Source organism: Pteropus alecto, unplaced genomic scaffold (genome assembly GCF_000325575.1).
Source record: "Pteropus alecto unplaced genomic scaffold, ASM32557v1 scaffold76, whole genome shotgun sequence".
In the NCBI taxonomy this organism is placed as follows: domain Eukaryota; kingdom Metazoa; phylum Chordata; class Mammalia; order Chiroptera; family Pteropodidae; genus Pteropus; species Pteropus alecto.
The window spans coordinates 28501432-28516654 of NW_006443138.1; the positions used below are offsets into that span (position 1 = coordinate 28501432).

The 15223-nt window shown below is 48.7% G+C and overlaps 1 protein-coding gene across 2 annotated transcripts in view; it reads left to right on the forward strand.

Annotated features, from left to right (window-relative positions):
- Positions 1-15223, forward strand: part of IQSEC3 (IQ motif and Sec7 domain 3) — a 100884-nt gene that overhangs the window by 79716 nt on the left and 5945 nt on the right. For both annotated transcript variants that reach the window (XM_006923865.1, XM_006923866.1), the window contains 7 exons: positions 3408-3530; positions 4055-4221; positions 7964-8103; positions 9293-9418; positions 11403-11502; positions 11645-11806; positions 14982-15074. In XM_006923865.1, the coding sequence (XP_006923927.1) occupies positions 3408-3530; positions 4055-4221; positions 7964-8103; positions 9293-9418; positions 11403-11502; positions 11645-11806; positions 14982-15074 (911 nt within the window). The remainder of the gene's footprint in view (positions 1-3407; positions 3531-4054; positions 4222-7963; positions 8104-9292; positions 9419-11402; positions 11503-11644; positions 11807-14981; positions 15075-15223) is intronic.

Genomic DNA, 15223 nt, shown 5'->3' on the forward strand with positions numbered 1-15223 from the left:
ATGATTAATGTGCCAGCCTCCTTCTTGGTCTGTTTGGCCTACTCCAGCTCATCCTTCACACTGTCACCAGTTAGCTAGCTTTTCAAAAATAGATCAGATTATGTTATCCCATGAAAGAGGAAGGAAGGAAGGAAGGAAGTAAGGAAGGAAGGAAGGAAGGGAGGAAGGAAGGGAGGGAAGGAGGGAAGGAGGAAAAGAGGACAGAAGGGAGGGCAACCAAAAAAGAGGAAGGTAGGAAATCAGGGGTTTGGTCCCTTGTTGCAGGCTCTGTGTGCCTGGGAGTCAGCATTCTCCACAAGCTCTCCAGGCTATTCGTAAAATTGAAAATAAATGGCTGAGCTTAGTGCGAGGGTAGGAGATGGATCTGGCCCAAGTAGAGGCTTTTAAAATGTGAGTCTAGAAATTCTAGTTGGTAGGTCTGGGGTGGGGTTCAGGGTTCTACATTTTAACAAGCCTCCTTACGGCTCTTCTCTGGGGTCCTCGAAGATATGAGATGTAGAGACTCTCCTGCCCTACTGCCCACAGCCCTAAAAGTCCTCCCCATCCTCACAGCCGTGTTGATTTATTCAGCTCTCCCCCTTCTGCGGGATGGCGTTTCCACCTGGCTGCATCTCCCGTCCCAGTCCTTGACTCGCAGGCTCTGGGCTCATTACGGGAGCTTTTAGCCGCAGCCCCGAGCGTGAGCGTGAGCAGGCTGCGTGTCACCTGAGTGAAGGGCTGGAAACTAGGCCATCATGCTTGGTCGAGCAGATCCCACCCTCTCCCAGTTGCTCCACCGCCTCCTTCTGTCACCTGCCCACAGCACCCGGGCATTCAGGCACCACCCCCATCATTGTGGAATGAAGCCTGGTCCAGAGCACTGTGGCAGCGGGTACATGCACAGAGGGATACTGATGAGGGGTGCAGGGTCCAAGACCTCAGGGTTCAGGGGCCTGAAGGGAGAGGGCAGGCGCCAAGTAGGGAGTAGGTAGACTAATAGGGGCAAGTCATGGGCAGCAGCTGGACGCCAGAGCAGGGGAATCAGGGGCCATTCTGGGGTCCACCAGGGAGGCATGCCTCTTGGTCAGGGTTGCCCAGGCTGGGATTCATTGCCCGTGCCCTTGGCCTTGCAAGACTCAGATTGGGGGTCTCTGGGGTGAGAAGCTGCAATGTGGCTCCCCAGACTCCACCTGATTCCGCATCCAGGCCCACCTGGTCCGGGTCTTGGTGCTCTCGCCCCTCATCGCCCCGTTGTCTTCTCTTTTCTGTTTCTCTCTCTCCCCCAGCCCCTTTTCGTTGGTCTGTCTCTCTTCTTCTCTTTCATTTTCTTTGTCTCTTTCCTTCTTTCTCTCTCACTTGACTCTCTGTGTCCTCCGTGTCTCTCACTGTCTCTGGGTCTCTGTCTCCTCCCTCCCTCCCTCTCCTGTCTCACTGGCTCAAGCAGACCACACTGGTTCACCTCCTCTGGACAGATAGCATCTTCGCATGGCTCAGTCGTGCTGGATTCATAACTCCTGACTGGGCTAGGCTAAGGGGACACGCAGATGTGGGCCCCATGATGCTGATCTCAGAGCTCACATTCTACTAGGGAGGGGCTTGGGGAGGAGGTGGCAAGAACTGCCAAGAAATCCAGCTAAACCTACAGGCCCCTACTACCCAGCTGTCCACCTCAGATGTTCAGACACTGACATTGCCAGTTCTCCTGTTCGGGCTAGATTCTTGCCTCTCCCTCCCAGCCCCAGGCTGTCACTCACTCACTATCCAGATGGATAAACCTAAGAGATGGCTGGGTTTGACCAGGCCGAGGATAGGCTCCCAGCCTAAAGATGGCCATTGTCCCTGCCCTTCGGGGTATGGGGGGAGGAGAGCCCCTACCAGCCCTTCCCTCTCTAGGAGTCCCCGGTGATGCTCTCCTCACTTGGTTCACCTGAAAGGAGTAGGGGAGGCAGGGCCCATGGACCACCAGGCCCATGACCACCACAATATGGGTGTCTTCTCTTGCATTCTCCTAAAAATTGACAACAGAGCTGGGGTTGAGTCGGGATCTCTGCACAGGCAGCGGGCTGAGCACAGGAGCTGGAATGATGGCAGAAGTGGGGCCTACTCAGGGGCCCCATGTTTCCCGAGTCCCTCAGTGTGCCGGGCCCTCTGTGGGCTGGCAGGCAGGCAGTGAACAGGCCACTGATGCCTGTGGTCATGACGCTGTGTCAGAGTCTTCAGGGGTCGTGGGAGCAGAGAGGGGGCTGCTCATCCCCAGAGGCAGTAGAGGCTGGGTATAAAATGAACAAGAGAGGGGAGATGGGACTAAAGCGTGGGTGCAAAAAGGGGAGGAAGGAGAGCCTTGTTGGCACGTGAGCTTTTGCGAGTCTCAGTAAGAATTAGGTTTGCAGCTTTGCTGGGCCTAGATTCCTGCTTTACTGCTCACACCTCTGGGAACAGGCACCCCAAAGGAGGGTAAGGCAGGATGAGGTGGGGGCTGGAAGGGTCCCGGCCCCAGATCCTATGGAAGGGTGGGCCCCCAGGAGCAGGCCAAGCCAGAAGGATGAGACTGCCTAGTATTTGTGACTGACATATTCCTCCACCTTCTCCTCTCCCCAAACACTGAAGGGAGACATTCAAAGGCAAACCCTCCAGGGTTAGAGGTGGCATTTCAGAGGTGTAAGTGCCCTTAGGGAGCAGGATTCTGACCTCCTCCCTTCTCAGAAGAAGAAACTGAGGCTCTAAGAGGTGAGTCTGTGACCCAAAGTCATGAAAAATTCAGTGGTTAACCCAGGCCCAGAATTTGGTAGTGTTTTCCACACTGCCCTCTCCCATGTTAAGCAGATTAGTTATTTTCTCTCAATAGCCACAGATTCCCTTGAGAGCTGGGGCTCTTTGGCTGCGAAAGAACTGGGAGGGCGGTAGAGGAGATTCCAACGCCTAGAAACCAAAACGGGACCAGGACAGAGAAGCTAGGGAGACGTGCAGGCTCCTAACAGGTCTTTGAAAGGATAGAAGAGCACATTGTATTTATGCACATCTTAAACCTTTGTTTGACTCTGTGATGCTCCGAGGTTGAGAAGAAAGAACTTGGGCTTTGGAGGTTCGGCCTGCTCTTAGCTCTGCGGCTCTGAGCAACCAGCAAGCCTCTCTGGGCCTCAGGTTCTTAGCTGTGATCTAGAGACCACAGTCAGCCATCTGCCTCACAGGTCTTTGTGTTAGAAGGGAGCTGTGAGAAAGGGTCTCTTAGGTTATTGAAGGGAGACCTCTGGTGGGTGAGTAAGGCCTGGGAGGCAGGAGCCGGTTCCCTAATTGGCCCCAGGGATCAAAAGTCCCTCCCTTCCCCAACCCAGCCAGCAGTGGGCTGCCACCTACTCCTCAGCTCCAGTGAGTTGGAGGAAGTTTGGGAGCCGACCTTCCCTCATGCCCCTCCTCCCACCTGCCCTCAGCTGCGTGGTGGACGAGATGGACTTCTCTAGCTCGGAGCTGGATGAGGCCCTGCGTAAGTTCCAGGCTCACATCCGTGTTCAGGGGGAAGCCCAGAAGGTGGAGCGGCTCATAGAGGCCTTCAGGTAGGACCCCCTCCTGCAGCCTCCTCCCTTCAAATGCCCTGAAACACATACTTAGGGCATGGGGAAGCTTGGATAGGGAAGCAGAGCTGCTGTGGGCCTGGGGGATGCTGGAGGGTCCTCCAGGGGCTGGGAGAAGCCCTTCTGCTGAGGCCAGAGGAGTGGGCTGCATAGAGAGGAGGGAAGGAAAAGAAAAAGAGCTCCTCGAGCTCTCCAAGCTGAAGTAGCACTGGGTCCTCAGGTGGACTGCATGCATCTCATTCATCCCTATCAATGAGCAAATCTTTATTGAGCATCTGTGTAAGGCTGGTGCCATAGGAGATCTATGGGTGTGTGACACCTGCCCTGTTTCCTCTTTGGAGAAGAGGACCAGGCTGCGGGGCAGATCAACAGGTGTTGGGGGCAACCTCCCGAGACCTAAAGCCTTCAGAGAGCTAGTATACCACCTCCCACAAGCAGCATCCCATTGCTGGAACTGGAGAGGGTGGGGGAGAGGCATCAGCTTCTGCTCTGTGTCCCCCACACAGCCAGCGCTACTGCATGTGCAACCCCGAGGTGGTGCAGCAGTTCCACAACCCTGACACCATCTTCATCCTGGCCTTCGCCATCATCCTCCTCAACACCGATATGTATAGCCCCAACATTAAGCCTGACCGGAAGATGATGCTGGAGGACTTCATTCGAAACCTGCGAGGTGAGGAGTTGGGGCAGGAGGGGCGAGGCCACTGCTTGGGCCCGTTCTGTTCAGTGTTAATTCTGGGTTCTGTGAGTCTGAACCAAATTATAGATTGTCACCCCAGAGTCCAAGGGCACTAGACACTGCTCTCTGGGCCTGGTCACAGTAGCAGCCTGGGAAAGTTGCTTGCATGCCAGGCATTTGGGGAGTTTCCAAGAGCCACTGCCACTGCCCTGCACCAAGCAGCAAGGGCCCCTTGCCCTCCTTGGAATGTCCTCCACTGGTTGGCTTCTAGGCCCCTGGCACCACAGCTGCTGCCCAGGTGCTACCAGCCCTTCCCACTTCACAGCTTATGAGGGCTTTTAGGTCTTGGGTCCGCTTAAGTCAGCCTTGCAGATAACTTTTGGCGTCTACCAGCCAAGTCCTTGATATAGTACAACACCTGACAGGGATCAAAGGAAACTGGCAGGGTGTGATGTGTGTCAACTGATTTTTTTTCTTTATTAGCATTTAAAAAATAAAAGTTATACATGAACATAATTTAATAAAATCAAATAATTCTACAAGTCTTACCACAAAAAATTAGTCCCTGCCCCTCTCATTATTCTCCTTCCGACCACTTTCAACTTTTTTTGCTCTTTATTGTATTTCCTCTATACCACTAAATAACATGCCTCTGCTTCTTTTTCCTATTCCTTTTTATTGGTATAAAAATACATGCTGTAAGGTGGATAAATCTGAGAACTCGATGAATGTTTAGGTTTATATACACCTATGTAATCCACCTTCCCCAATCCATCTCCACTAAAGTCACATTGCAGCCCCATGCTTACAGTATAGTTGTAGCATCATTTTTGTAACATCAGTGTTTATGTAATTAAGACGAGGTAAACAAAATCCAAAGCTGAGTCTTGAAGTGCATAGTGATTATAAATCCTTTCTATTTCTATTTTCCTCGGAGCGAATATTTGTGTTCTTGGTCCATTTGCTGCCATTAATTCATCTCCAACCCCTCTACCCTAAGTGCCAAGTTCCTCTCAACACATTGAACCCCGGGAGGCATACCATGAGTTTCATCTTCTTGGAGCTGTCTCTCCCACAGACTCCAGTTCTGCTCTGATCTGGACAGCTGCACGGCTGTCACCCTGGTATCTCCCTCCAACATCGTCTAGGGATCTCCTTGCTCCTGTGTTAGATTCCTGCATTTCATAGTCTTCTCTTTGAGAGAGAAAAAGTACACTTCCTTTTTCCAGAAAAAAAGGTACACTGGAGGCAAACGTTTTGAGAACTCGTGTGTCTGAATATATTCTTTTCTATCTTCACTCTTGATTGGCAGTTGGGGAATAAGATTTCATATTGGAAACACTGAAATCAGAATTTTGAAGTCATTGCTCCATTGTCTTTTAGCTGTCGATGCTAAAGAATGCTCTGTCATTGCAATTCCTGACCTTTTACTATTATTTTGCTCTCTCTGAAAATTTATAGTTTCTTCTCTTTGTCCTTTGTGTTCTGAATTTTCATGATGATGTGCCTTGTTATGATTCTTTTTTCTTCTGGCGTACTAGGCACCGGGTTGGTCCTTCAGTCTAGAAACATAAGTCCTCCAATTGTGGGAAGTTTTCTAAATATTTTGCCTGTTCATTTCCCCTCTCCATTTTCTCTGTACTCTCTTTCTGAAACTCCAGTTATTCAGATGTTAGATCTCCTAGTTTGATCCTCTGATTTTTAAAGTTTTCTGTCATCTTTGTTTTCTTGATGACATTCTTGACAATGTCCCTCGGCTTTATCTTTCAAGTCTCCTACTAAGTTTTTCATTTCTGTTGTCATTTTTTTCATTTTCAGTAATTCTTTTGTTCTCTAAATGTTCTTCTTTTACAGCATTTTATTCTTGCTTTGTAGATGCAATGTCTTATTTTGTATCCCTGACGATATTAATATGTTTTTATTTGTTTGTTTATTTCAGTTTTTTCCTGTTTGCCTCTATTTCTGTGGCTTCCTTTTTTTCATTTTCCCCATACCTTTTTCTCTTTCATTTTATAGACTTTTACATGATGAAAATTGTCCACTAAATGGCTGATTAAAAACTTTGTGAGTATGGATGGGGCTTACTGACTGGTAGGCTTTCTCATAGGGTGGTTTAGTTGAGCTATTTCACTGGGGGACCCCTACTGCAGTATCTTTAGATGTTTTCTCTTGTGCCGGTTGATTCCCTAGAAGAGAAATGTCCAATCTGTTCCCTAGAGGGTATGAGTTTGGCTGCCGACATTCTGAGATCTTTGTGGTTAAACAGAGTTGAGAGGTCTCTTAATACATAGACATCAGCTCCATCCCCTAGTTTTCAGCATAGATTCCTACCTCTACCTGGATTTGGGGTCCCCCAGCCCAGAGTTCCTGGTTCATCCCTTCCAGAGGATTAACCCCTACTGTTCTGCTGGAGTAGAGGAAGGGATAGGGAAATCTAAATGCTTTCTAGACTGATTTTCGACCTATTTCCCTATTTCCAGTCCACATTTCTCATTCATTTTGAGGGGTCCTGTTGCCACTAATTCCAGAGCCCTTTTGTGGCTCTGTAGTGGGTCGAGTGGCTTCTAACCTCTCTATTGGCTTCAGTGTCCACTTTCTCAGTTTGCTAACCCATCCACTCATTGATCCATTTTCCAGGCCTCTTCCCCTGTTCTCTTTGTCTTTGTGGGTATAGCCCCTCTTAAAAATTCCTTTTTATCAGGATATTCGGAAAAAGCAAGTGTGGAGCTTGCTGTCTTTAACTGGGAATCTCTATGTATTCAGTCTTGATCCCTGCTTTTTCTTGTCTTCAGCCTGACTTCTTTCACGCCCACAGGGGTGCTGCACGGCTCATTTGCCTACCTGTAAGAACCAAGTACAGATGTGAAAGAAACAGGGTCAGTACAAAGAGTTACTCATAGAATGTGAATGTCCTCTCAGTCATTAGGAAGTTCCTTTGAGGATGCTTGCCAAAGGTGCCTTATTCTCAAATTTCCCCTCTTATCAAAGAAGCATATAGTTATTAAAGAAAGATTTAGAAAAAGTAGACATTTTTATTACCTATGCTTCTGCTTCCAAAGAAATTTGTTTTCATGTTGGTGTATTTTCTGCTAGTAATTTTTGTTACCAGAGTTTTATTATTACTAAGAAGTAGGAGATGGGTAGAGAGTCTCCCTACCCACATTGCCACAGGGGACAACACTCCGCTGAACATCTAACTCCCACCACACTCCCAGTGAAGGGAAAATCTTGTCACCTGTTCAATAAGTAATCACTGAGTACCATGTTCCCTAGTGGAAGTGGGGAGGGGCGAGACGGGGGATATTCGAAAGAGAACAAGACAGAACATTGGACTTCAAGATGCTCTAATAGCAGGGATTGGGAGAGGTGAGACAAATACACAGAGGGCAAGAGAACTGCAGCAGCAAAGGCGCATAGCAGCAACATGGAGGCTGTATTCAGAGCTGAGAAAAGAGGCCTGGGAGGTGGGAGTAGAGGCTCTGGTTATGGAACAGCAGAAGACGAAGCTGGAAATATGTGTCAGGGCCATGTTATAGTCATTCTGGTGCCTGGCTAAGGAGTTTGTTCTTAATTTAGTGGCTATGGGGACCAGCCATTGAAGGCTTTGGAATAGAGACAGGGCAAAATCAAAGCCACTCTTTAGGAGCATCGGTCTGGTAAGGGGCTTCCCCTCTCTGGCTCCAGGCCTCTGACACCTCTCCCCTCCACCTCCCCCACCTCCCTTTCTGCACTCTAGGTGTGGATGATGGCGCTGACATCCCCAGGGAGCTTGTGGTCGGCATCTACGAAAGGATACAGCAGAAGGAGCTCAAGTCCAATGAGGACCATGTCACGTATGTCACCAAGGTGGAGAAATCCATCGTGGGCATGAAGACAGTAAGTGCACACTACAGAACAGGACTAACCCTGTGGGGGTCAATTCCTCTCTTGTGGCTGCTAAGCCCCCACCATCTCCTATCTCTTTTTATTTCTTTCTTCCTGACTGATGGGCTTTCCTATTCTCCTCCAAGCCTTTCAAAAACACCTTTCTATTATCCACTTAAGAGTTAACAAGTCCCTACGTTGTGTCGTGCAGCGCACCCTCTTTTTTCCCTTGCTGAAATTCCTCATTGCCTCTTGCTCCTAGCTACTACAGCAGGAGAGACTAAGGTGAGATGTTGGGAAACACTGCCCAGTGCTCTAGGGTTGAAGCATCTGGATGGCCAGATAGGAAGGTTTAGGATGAGATGAATACTGGGCATTCAAAAAAATGAACAGAAGACAGGAAGTAGGCTGAAGCAGGCTCTAGACTATGATGTCTTAAACCATTGGGATACCTCTTAGTTGTGACCTGTCTCACAGGCACTAAGTTCCAAGTTTGCAATGATTTTTAAGATGAGCGTTCTCTATAGTTTACTACTCTACTTATATGTCAGCAAAGGCTTTTTATACCATAAATATAAAGGATGTGGAGAGGGTTCTGGGATCCATCTCCAGTTCCTCCTCCCTGAGTTGCTGACTTAGGGGCAGTTTGGGGACGTCATCTGAGGCTGTGCAATGGCCCCTCTGTCGAGTCTGTGCAGAGTGGCCCTTTTCTGCCCGCAGCCTGTATTGCTGAGGTTTTAGCATTTGTCTGTTTTACAGATACCACTGGAACTAGATTGTTTTACAACCTGGAGCAGGTTCAAGGTGTCCCTGTTATCCTCTCCCTCTTGCACACTTGTGTTTAGGTGTGTAGCAGAGAAAGGGGTGGGGTGCTATCTTGTAGGCCGCAGCTTGGGATGTGGAGTTCCCTCCACAAGGTCTTTGAGGGAAATAGGTTGACAGCCACCGGATGTGAACGGTCTGAAAGTGCTGCCAGCCGTCTTTCCACATGCTTTTATCTCCTCATTTACTCCAGCATAATGAGCCCTTCTCCCCAAGCCTTGCTCCCTAAGAAGCGTGATGAAGGGGAGAGAGCCCCAGTGAGGAAAGAGGAGGTTTAGGAGTCTCGGGCCTCCATCTGCTCTTCTGGGAAATGGGTGCTTGGGGTAGGGAGGGCCGTGAGCTCTGGGGCATCTCCTTCTGAACGCGGGTCTCATTCCAGGTGCTGTCAGTGCCCCATCGCCGCCTAGTCTGCTGCAGCCGGCTCTTTGAGGTGACAGACGTGAACAAGCTGCAGAAGCAGGCTGCACATCAGAGGGAGGTGTTTCTCTTCAACGACCTGCTGGTGGTGAGTGGATGGGTCGGCTGAGGTGCTCGCTGCCCTGCTCAGACCCTGCAGGGACCCTGAAAAGGGGTAAAGGTAGGGAGGGGCCTGCCCAGATTTCGCACCAAATGCTGTATACTTAGCGGCTGATTTACCTTTTTCATGGTACTTTCACATCATGGGGTGTGAGGTAGCTCAGGCAGATGGGGTCATTCCTACTTTAAAGTTACAAAACTGAAGCATAGAGAGGTTAAATTATCTGTTCATGGTTCCACAGTCACAGTGGAAATGAACTAGATACCAGATCCCCTTCCTCTCCCATATTATAGGAAACCTGGGATATGGAGGGTACAGAGATGTGCCTCATGCTCCTCAGCTGGGGGTGGGGGTAGGGGTCCCTGGACCTGGGGGCGATGCTTGGGAGGGGTACGTGTGTGTGTGTGTGTGTGTGTGTGTGTGTGTGTGCATGTGCATGCACGAACATCTGTGTGAGACTCATTCTTTGCTCTTTGAAAATAGGCATCCATTCCACAAATGTTTAATGAGTATCTGCTGTGTACCAGCCATTATTCTAAGTGCCGGGAAACAGTGGTGAACAGGATTTGGTTTCTGTCTTTTCTTCATATCCCACATCCTTTCTATCCATGAGTCGTATTGGCACAACCTCTAAAATTATCCCAAATCTAATGATCCCACACCAAGGAACATCTTCCACAGAGCCAGGAGTGATCCTTTCAGAGTGCAGATCAGGCCTGTCTGCCACAATGACCCTATCCAGGCTTCCTGGGCAGGAGAAGGAAGTCCTGCCTCCCTGCTTAGGGACCTCCAGGACCTCTGACGTCATTCCCTCACTCCTCTCCTTGGCTGCTCTGGCACCCTGCCCCCCAAGCTGCCTCCCATGGGCTCCTCCTCACCCCCTACCCACTTTTGCCCTACTGCCTCCCTCTCTTCATTAGGATCTCAATTCAAACATCATCTCCTCACACGGGCCCTCCCTGAGGTGGACAGGGAGGCAGTAGTCCCTGAGGTGGACAGGGAGGGCCCGTGTGAGGAGATGATGTTTGAATTGAGATCCTAATGAAGAGATCACTGTCTAATCCTTACCCTACATCATTTTCTTCAAAACACTTCTCAGTTATGGAAATTACCTTATTTACCCATTTCTTCACTTTGTTTTGTTTGTTTGTTTATTATGCCTTATCTACCCCGATGGTCTTCTTCCACTATAGCATAAGCACCCTGAGGGCAGGACCCTCTCTGTCTCCCATTCTCCTGTATCCTCAGAGTTCAGCTCACAGAAGGTGCTGAAGAAATATTTGTGTGTTGAGCAACTGGCTGATGGAGCCTTCATTTTAGTAGAGGAGGGAGATTAAAAAAAAAAAAAGAGAGAGAAAACAAGATAATATCAAATTGAGAAGAAGGTGCTATGAAGACAATAAAACAGAATGATAGCATAGAGAGTGACTGGTGTTAAGGTTGACTTTTTTATTTATTTTGTTTTTGTTTGTTTTTTAGATAGGATGGTCAAGGAAGGAATTAGCATCTGAGTCAAGATCTGAGTAATGAGAGTAATCCAGTCACGCAAAAAGCTGTAGTGAGAGTTGTGGAAAGGGAATAGCATGTGCAAAGGGCCTGCAGTGGACTGAGTCTGCTCTGTTCAAGCTGTGGGAAAGAGGACAGCGTGCCTTGAGCATAAGCCAGAGTAAGCCAGGGACGAGATCAGGTGGGGCAGGAAGTGTGGCTTTGCTTCTTCTAAGTGCAATGGGAGTAGCTACTGGAGGGTTTTATGCAGTTAAACAAACAAAAAAACAGTTTGATACAGTGAATACATACGTGCGTGCATATACATGTATATGTATGTGTGTGAACATATCCTAAATATGTAAGTGTGCATGAGTGTATCTGTGTGTTTGTTGCATGTTCACATTTGCCCCTGGAAGTTCACGCAACCAGGTGTGCACAACCATGTGATCGCCCACCAGTGCATCTCTCTCCCTCTCTTGGACAGATTCTCAAACTTTGCCCAAAGAAGAAGAGCTCCTGCACATACACCTTCTGCAAGTCGGTTGGCCTGCTGGGAATGCAGTTTCACCTTTTTGAGAATGAATGTAAGTCTCAGTGGGACTTAGAGATGTGGCGGAGGGTGGTTGGGGGAAGTTGAGGGCTATAGGGAAGGGGCAACTATGCTTGGCTGGCTCCAGCCTCACCTGCTGCTGCTCATGGCCTGCGGGGCCTGGATCTGGTTTCCAGATTACTCACATGGCATCACCCTGGTGACCCCGCTCTCGGGCTCCGAGAAGAAGCAGGTGCTGCATTTCTGTGCCCTGGGCTTAGACGAGATGCAGAAGTTTGTGGAGGACCTGAAGGAGTCCATTGCGGAGGTGACAGAGCTGGAGCAGATCCGGATAGAGTGTAAGACATGGTGTTTCTCAGCCTTTCTGAGGTGGTTGGACGGGAGGGTAGACCAGCTCCCAGTTAGCTTATAGACAGTCACAACTCTGACTCTTTCTCCCACTTTGGAGTGAGTGTGGGGTGAGCCAAGGACCCTCTGCCATCCCAAGCCCTCCCCTGCCCCCAGCCCACTGCACCATCATTGTCCTGTGTGGGTACACTGCTCATTATGTTTCTTCTCAAAGTGACGTAGACCAGAGCATGCACACATGTATGCATACCTAGACAAGCCATGGCACTGCCTGTGAGCACCTTGGAACAGAGACCTCCACTGTGTTTGACTAAGACAACTGAGCAAACCAATCAAGGCAGGCATGCAGACCAAGCAGGTCCAGGCCCAAGCACTTCTCTCCCACCAAACTGCCTTGTACGTCCTCTTCTCCTGGATCCAGTCCAAGTTCACATACGACATCTGGTTGCCTCATTTCTTTCATGTCTTTTAATTTTGAATAGTAGCCCCCTGTACTTTATTTTTCATAACTTTTTTTTCTGAAGAGCCCGGGCTGGATTTCTGACTATCCCTCATGTTAGAGTGGCCTTTCTGTTCCTCTAAGGAATGCCTTGATTCTTGATTGTTCCAATTCAGGCATTTTAGAAAATACATGGGTCTCTTAATATATCTGGGTGGCTTATCGGTTGCTTTTCAGTTTAAGAGCAGTGATGACCTACAACCTTTGCCCATTTGCAAGCTTCTACTGCTTAAGCACTTCAATGCTTCAGTTAGCCAATTAAATAAGAATGGATTCAGAAAGCAAAACAGAAAATAAAAGTAGACTTCAGGCCTGCCTTATATGGCCACTTAGTTTAAAACATATTTCTAAATTCATGTAAATCCATTAGGCAACAGGAAAGGCAGTGGGAGTTTTTGAGCCAGTATGACAGTGGTGCTTTTTAAGGAGCGTTTTGGGTCACCTACTCTGCACTAGGCAGTTTGTTTATACTCCGCTAATTCTCATAGTGATGCTGCAAAGTAGGTGCATTGTCCCCATTTGACAGATAAGACTCAGAGAAGTTAAGGGGTATGTCCAAGGTCATGCATAACAGAAGAAGAGGAGCCAGAATTTGCATTTAAGTCTGATTTCAAGATTCATGTGGTTTCCACTCTGAGAGTGAGGGAAGAGCTTTCGTTGATAGTTTCCTAAGGAAACAACTAAATCAGGTTAAAACAAAACCCACTAGAACAGACTGTATAACAGGTAACTGGGTAAAGGGGGCATGTAAATTCCCTTTCTGCACTCAATAGACATACTTGAGTTCAGCAGTATAACAGACAGACTCTTTTCAAGGGCCGGGCTGGATGCTCAGAGATGCCACCTTGGCTATTGATCTTGAACATTCTCAAGGACACACTCTGAAATAGCTTCAGTTCTCTCATTTTCAAAATGTCACATGTGGCTCCACACAGCCCAAGGGAGCCATAGTGGGCCAATGGGCACCAGCATTGCTGGAAGAGACGCCTTTTCCTCCATCAGCTTGGGAGTAGCACATCGTATCTCTCCCCAAAGTACAAAGGAGTAGATATTGCCAGAATCTGTATGTCAAGAGGTGAATATCCTCTCTTGCTGTCTAGAGCAGTGGTCTCCAACCTTTTTGGCACCAGGGACTGGTGCTCCTATGAGAATCTAATGCCTCATGATCTGAGGTGGAGCTGAGGCACTGATGCTAGTGCTGGGGATGGCTGCAGATACAGATGAAGCTTCGCTTGCTGTGTGGCCTGGTTCCTAACAGGCCATGGACCAGTACAGGACTGTGGCCTAAGGCTTGGGGATCCCTGGCCTAGAGTGTAGGGGAGCAGGGAGAGAGGCTCAAGTCTGGCTCTTATTATTCAGATGGAGAGAAAGGGAAGGAGCAGCTGAGGAAAGATGCAAGGTTGGTCAGGGAGGCAGGGACGAAAGGAGAAAATACAAATCAGCAACAGCTACCATTTATTGAGCACTGATTATGAGCCCCAGGCTGAATGCTGAACCTATTGTGTTATTTAATTCTTGCCACAACTTTCCATCAGGTGAGTAGCATTATCCCCATTTTACAGATAAGGAAACTGAGTCTAACAGAGCTTAAGGAGGTTGTCCAGGTTTACCCAGTCAGTGACAAAACAAGATTTGCACCCAGGTTTCTGGGACGCCTTGTTCGTAATTATGATGCTGGTTCCTCTAGAACCAAGAAAGTCCCTCTGTGGGGAGAGGGACAACTCTTATTTCAGTACAAATACTTCATATTGATTGATGGTGTGATTCAGGCATTCAGGATAAATTGTTTTAGTTTGGGGGTTTGCAGTCTGGTGTCCCTGGGTTATAGACAACCAGAGAGGCAGAAAATGGGGCCCAGGAGAGTAGCTTTAATAAAGGAACTTGAGTTATGTCTCCTGGAAAAGAGACACTGAAGGAGTGATTTAATAATGACTGTCAAATCTCCAAGGATGGTAACTGGCAGTTTTCTAGCAGCACTGAGACACAACAAAAAGGAACAGGTTTATAGTCTAGTGAGAGAAATTCAAGTTGAGTGCCAAGACAGATGCCCTGGCCACGCGGGCTGTGCAGCACCGGGACCCTCCGGCACGTGGGATCTCTTTCTGGGGGGAGCTCTGATCGCCCTGTGGCAGTGCAGCGCTGCGGGCAGGCTAGATGTCACCAGCCATCGCTAAGGTCTGCTGCACCAAGTGCTTCTTACACAATGTAATAAAAGCTAATATTTATTGAGTACTTGCCACAAACCAGGCCTTATTCTAAGTGCCTTAATGTATTTCCTCGTGTAATCCTCTTAATGACACTCTGAAGTGGGCACTGCTGTCCCTCGAGTGAGGCGTGGAGAAGTTAAGTAACTTGCCTAAAGCTACACAGCTAGGAATTATCAGAGCCAGGATTTGACCCACACAGCCCATCTTCCTCTTTTTAATCTCTTCCACTGCCTGACATTCAGGCAGGTATCGTCATCCCCTTATACAGATGAAGAAACCAAGGCCCTAGAGGGTATTTGGCTTGCCGTGAGGTGGGGTGTCAGGCTCTGAGGCCCATGTTTTGTAGCATGGGTTAGGAATTCGTTCTCTTCCCGCTCTCTCTGTCTCTTCGTTTCTTCATCGCTTCTGTGTGGTTGAGGTTAATGTTTCTCCCTGTTCACGAGCTTCTCTATTTTCTAGGGGAGCTGGAGAAGCAGCAAGGAGCAAAGACACTCTCTTTCAAGTCTGGAGGAGCCCAGGTGGACCCACAGTCAAAGCAGGGATCACCTACAGGTGAGCCTGGGCTCCGCACCAGAGTCCCAGACCCCAGGCCTGGATGGCCAGGGCCTGAGCCACATGGAAGCCACTCACCACCCCGGGCTTGGGTTCCTGGAAGACGTGGGTGAGGAAAGTGCTCATTTCCATGGCCTTTTCTTCCTGCT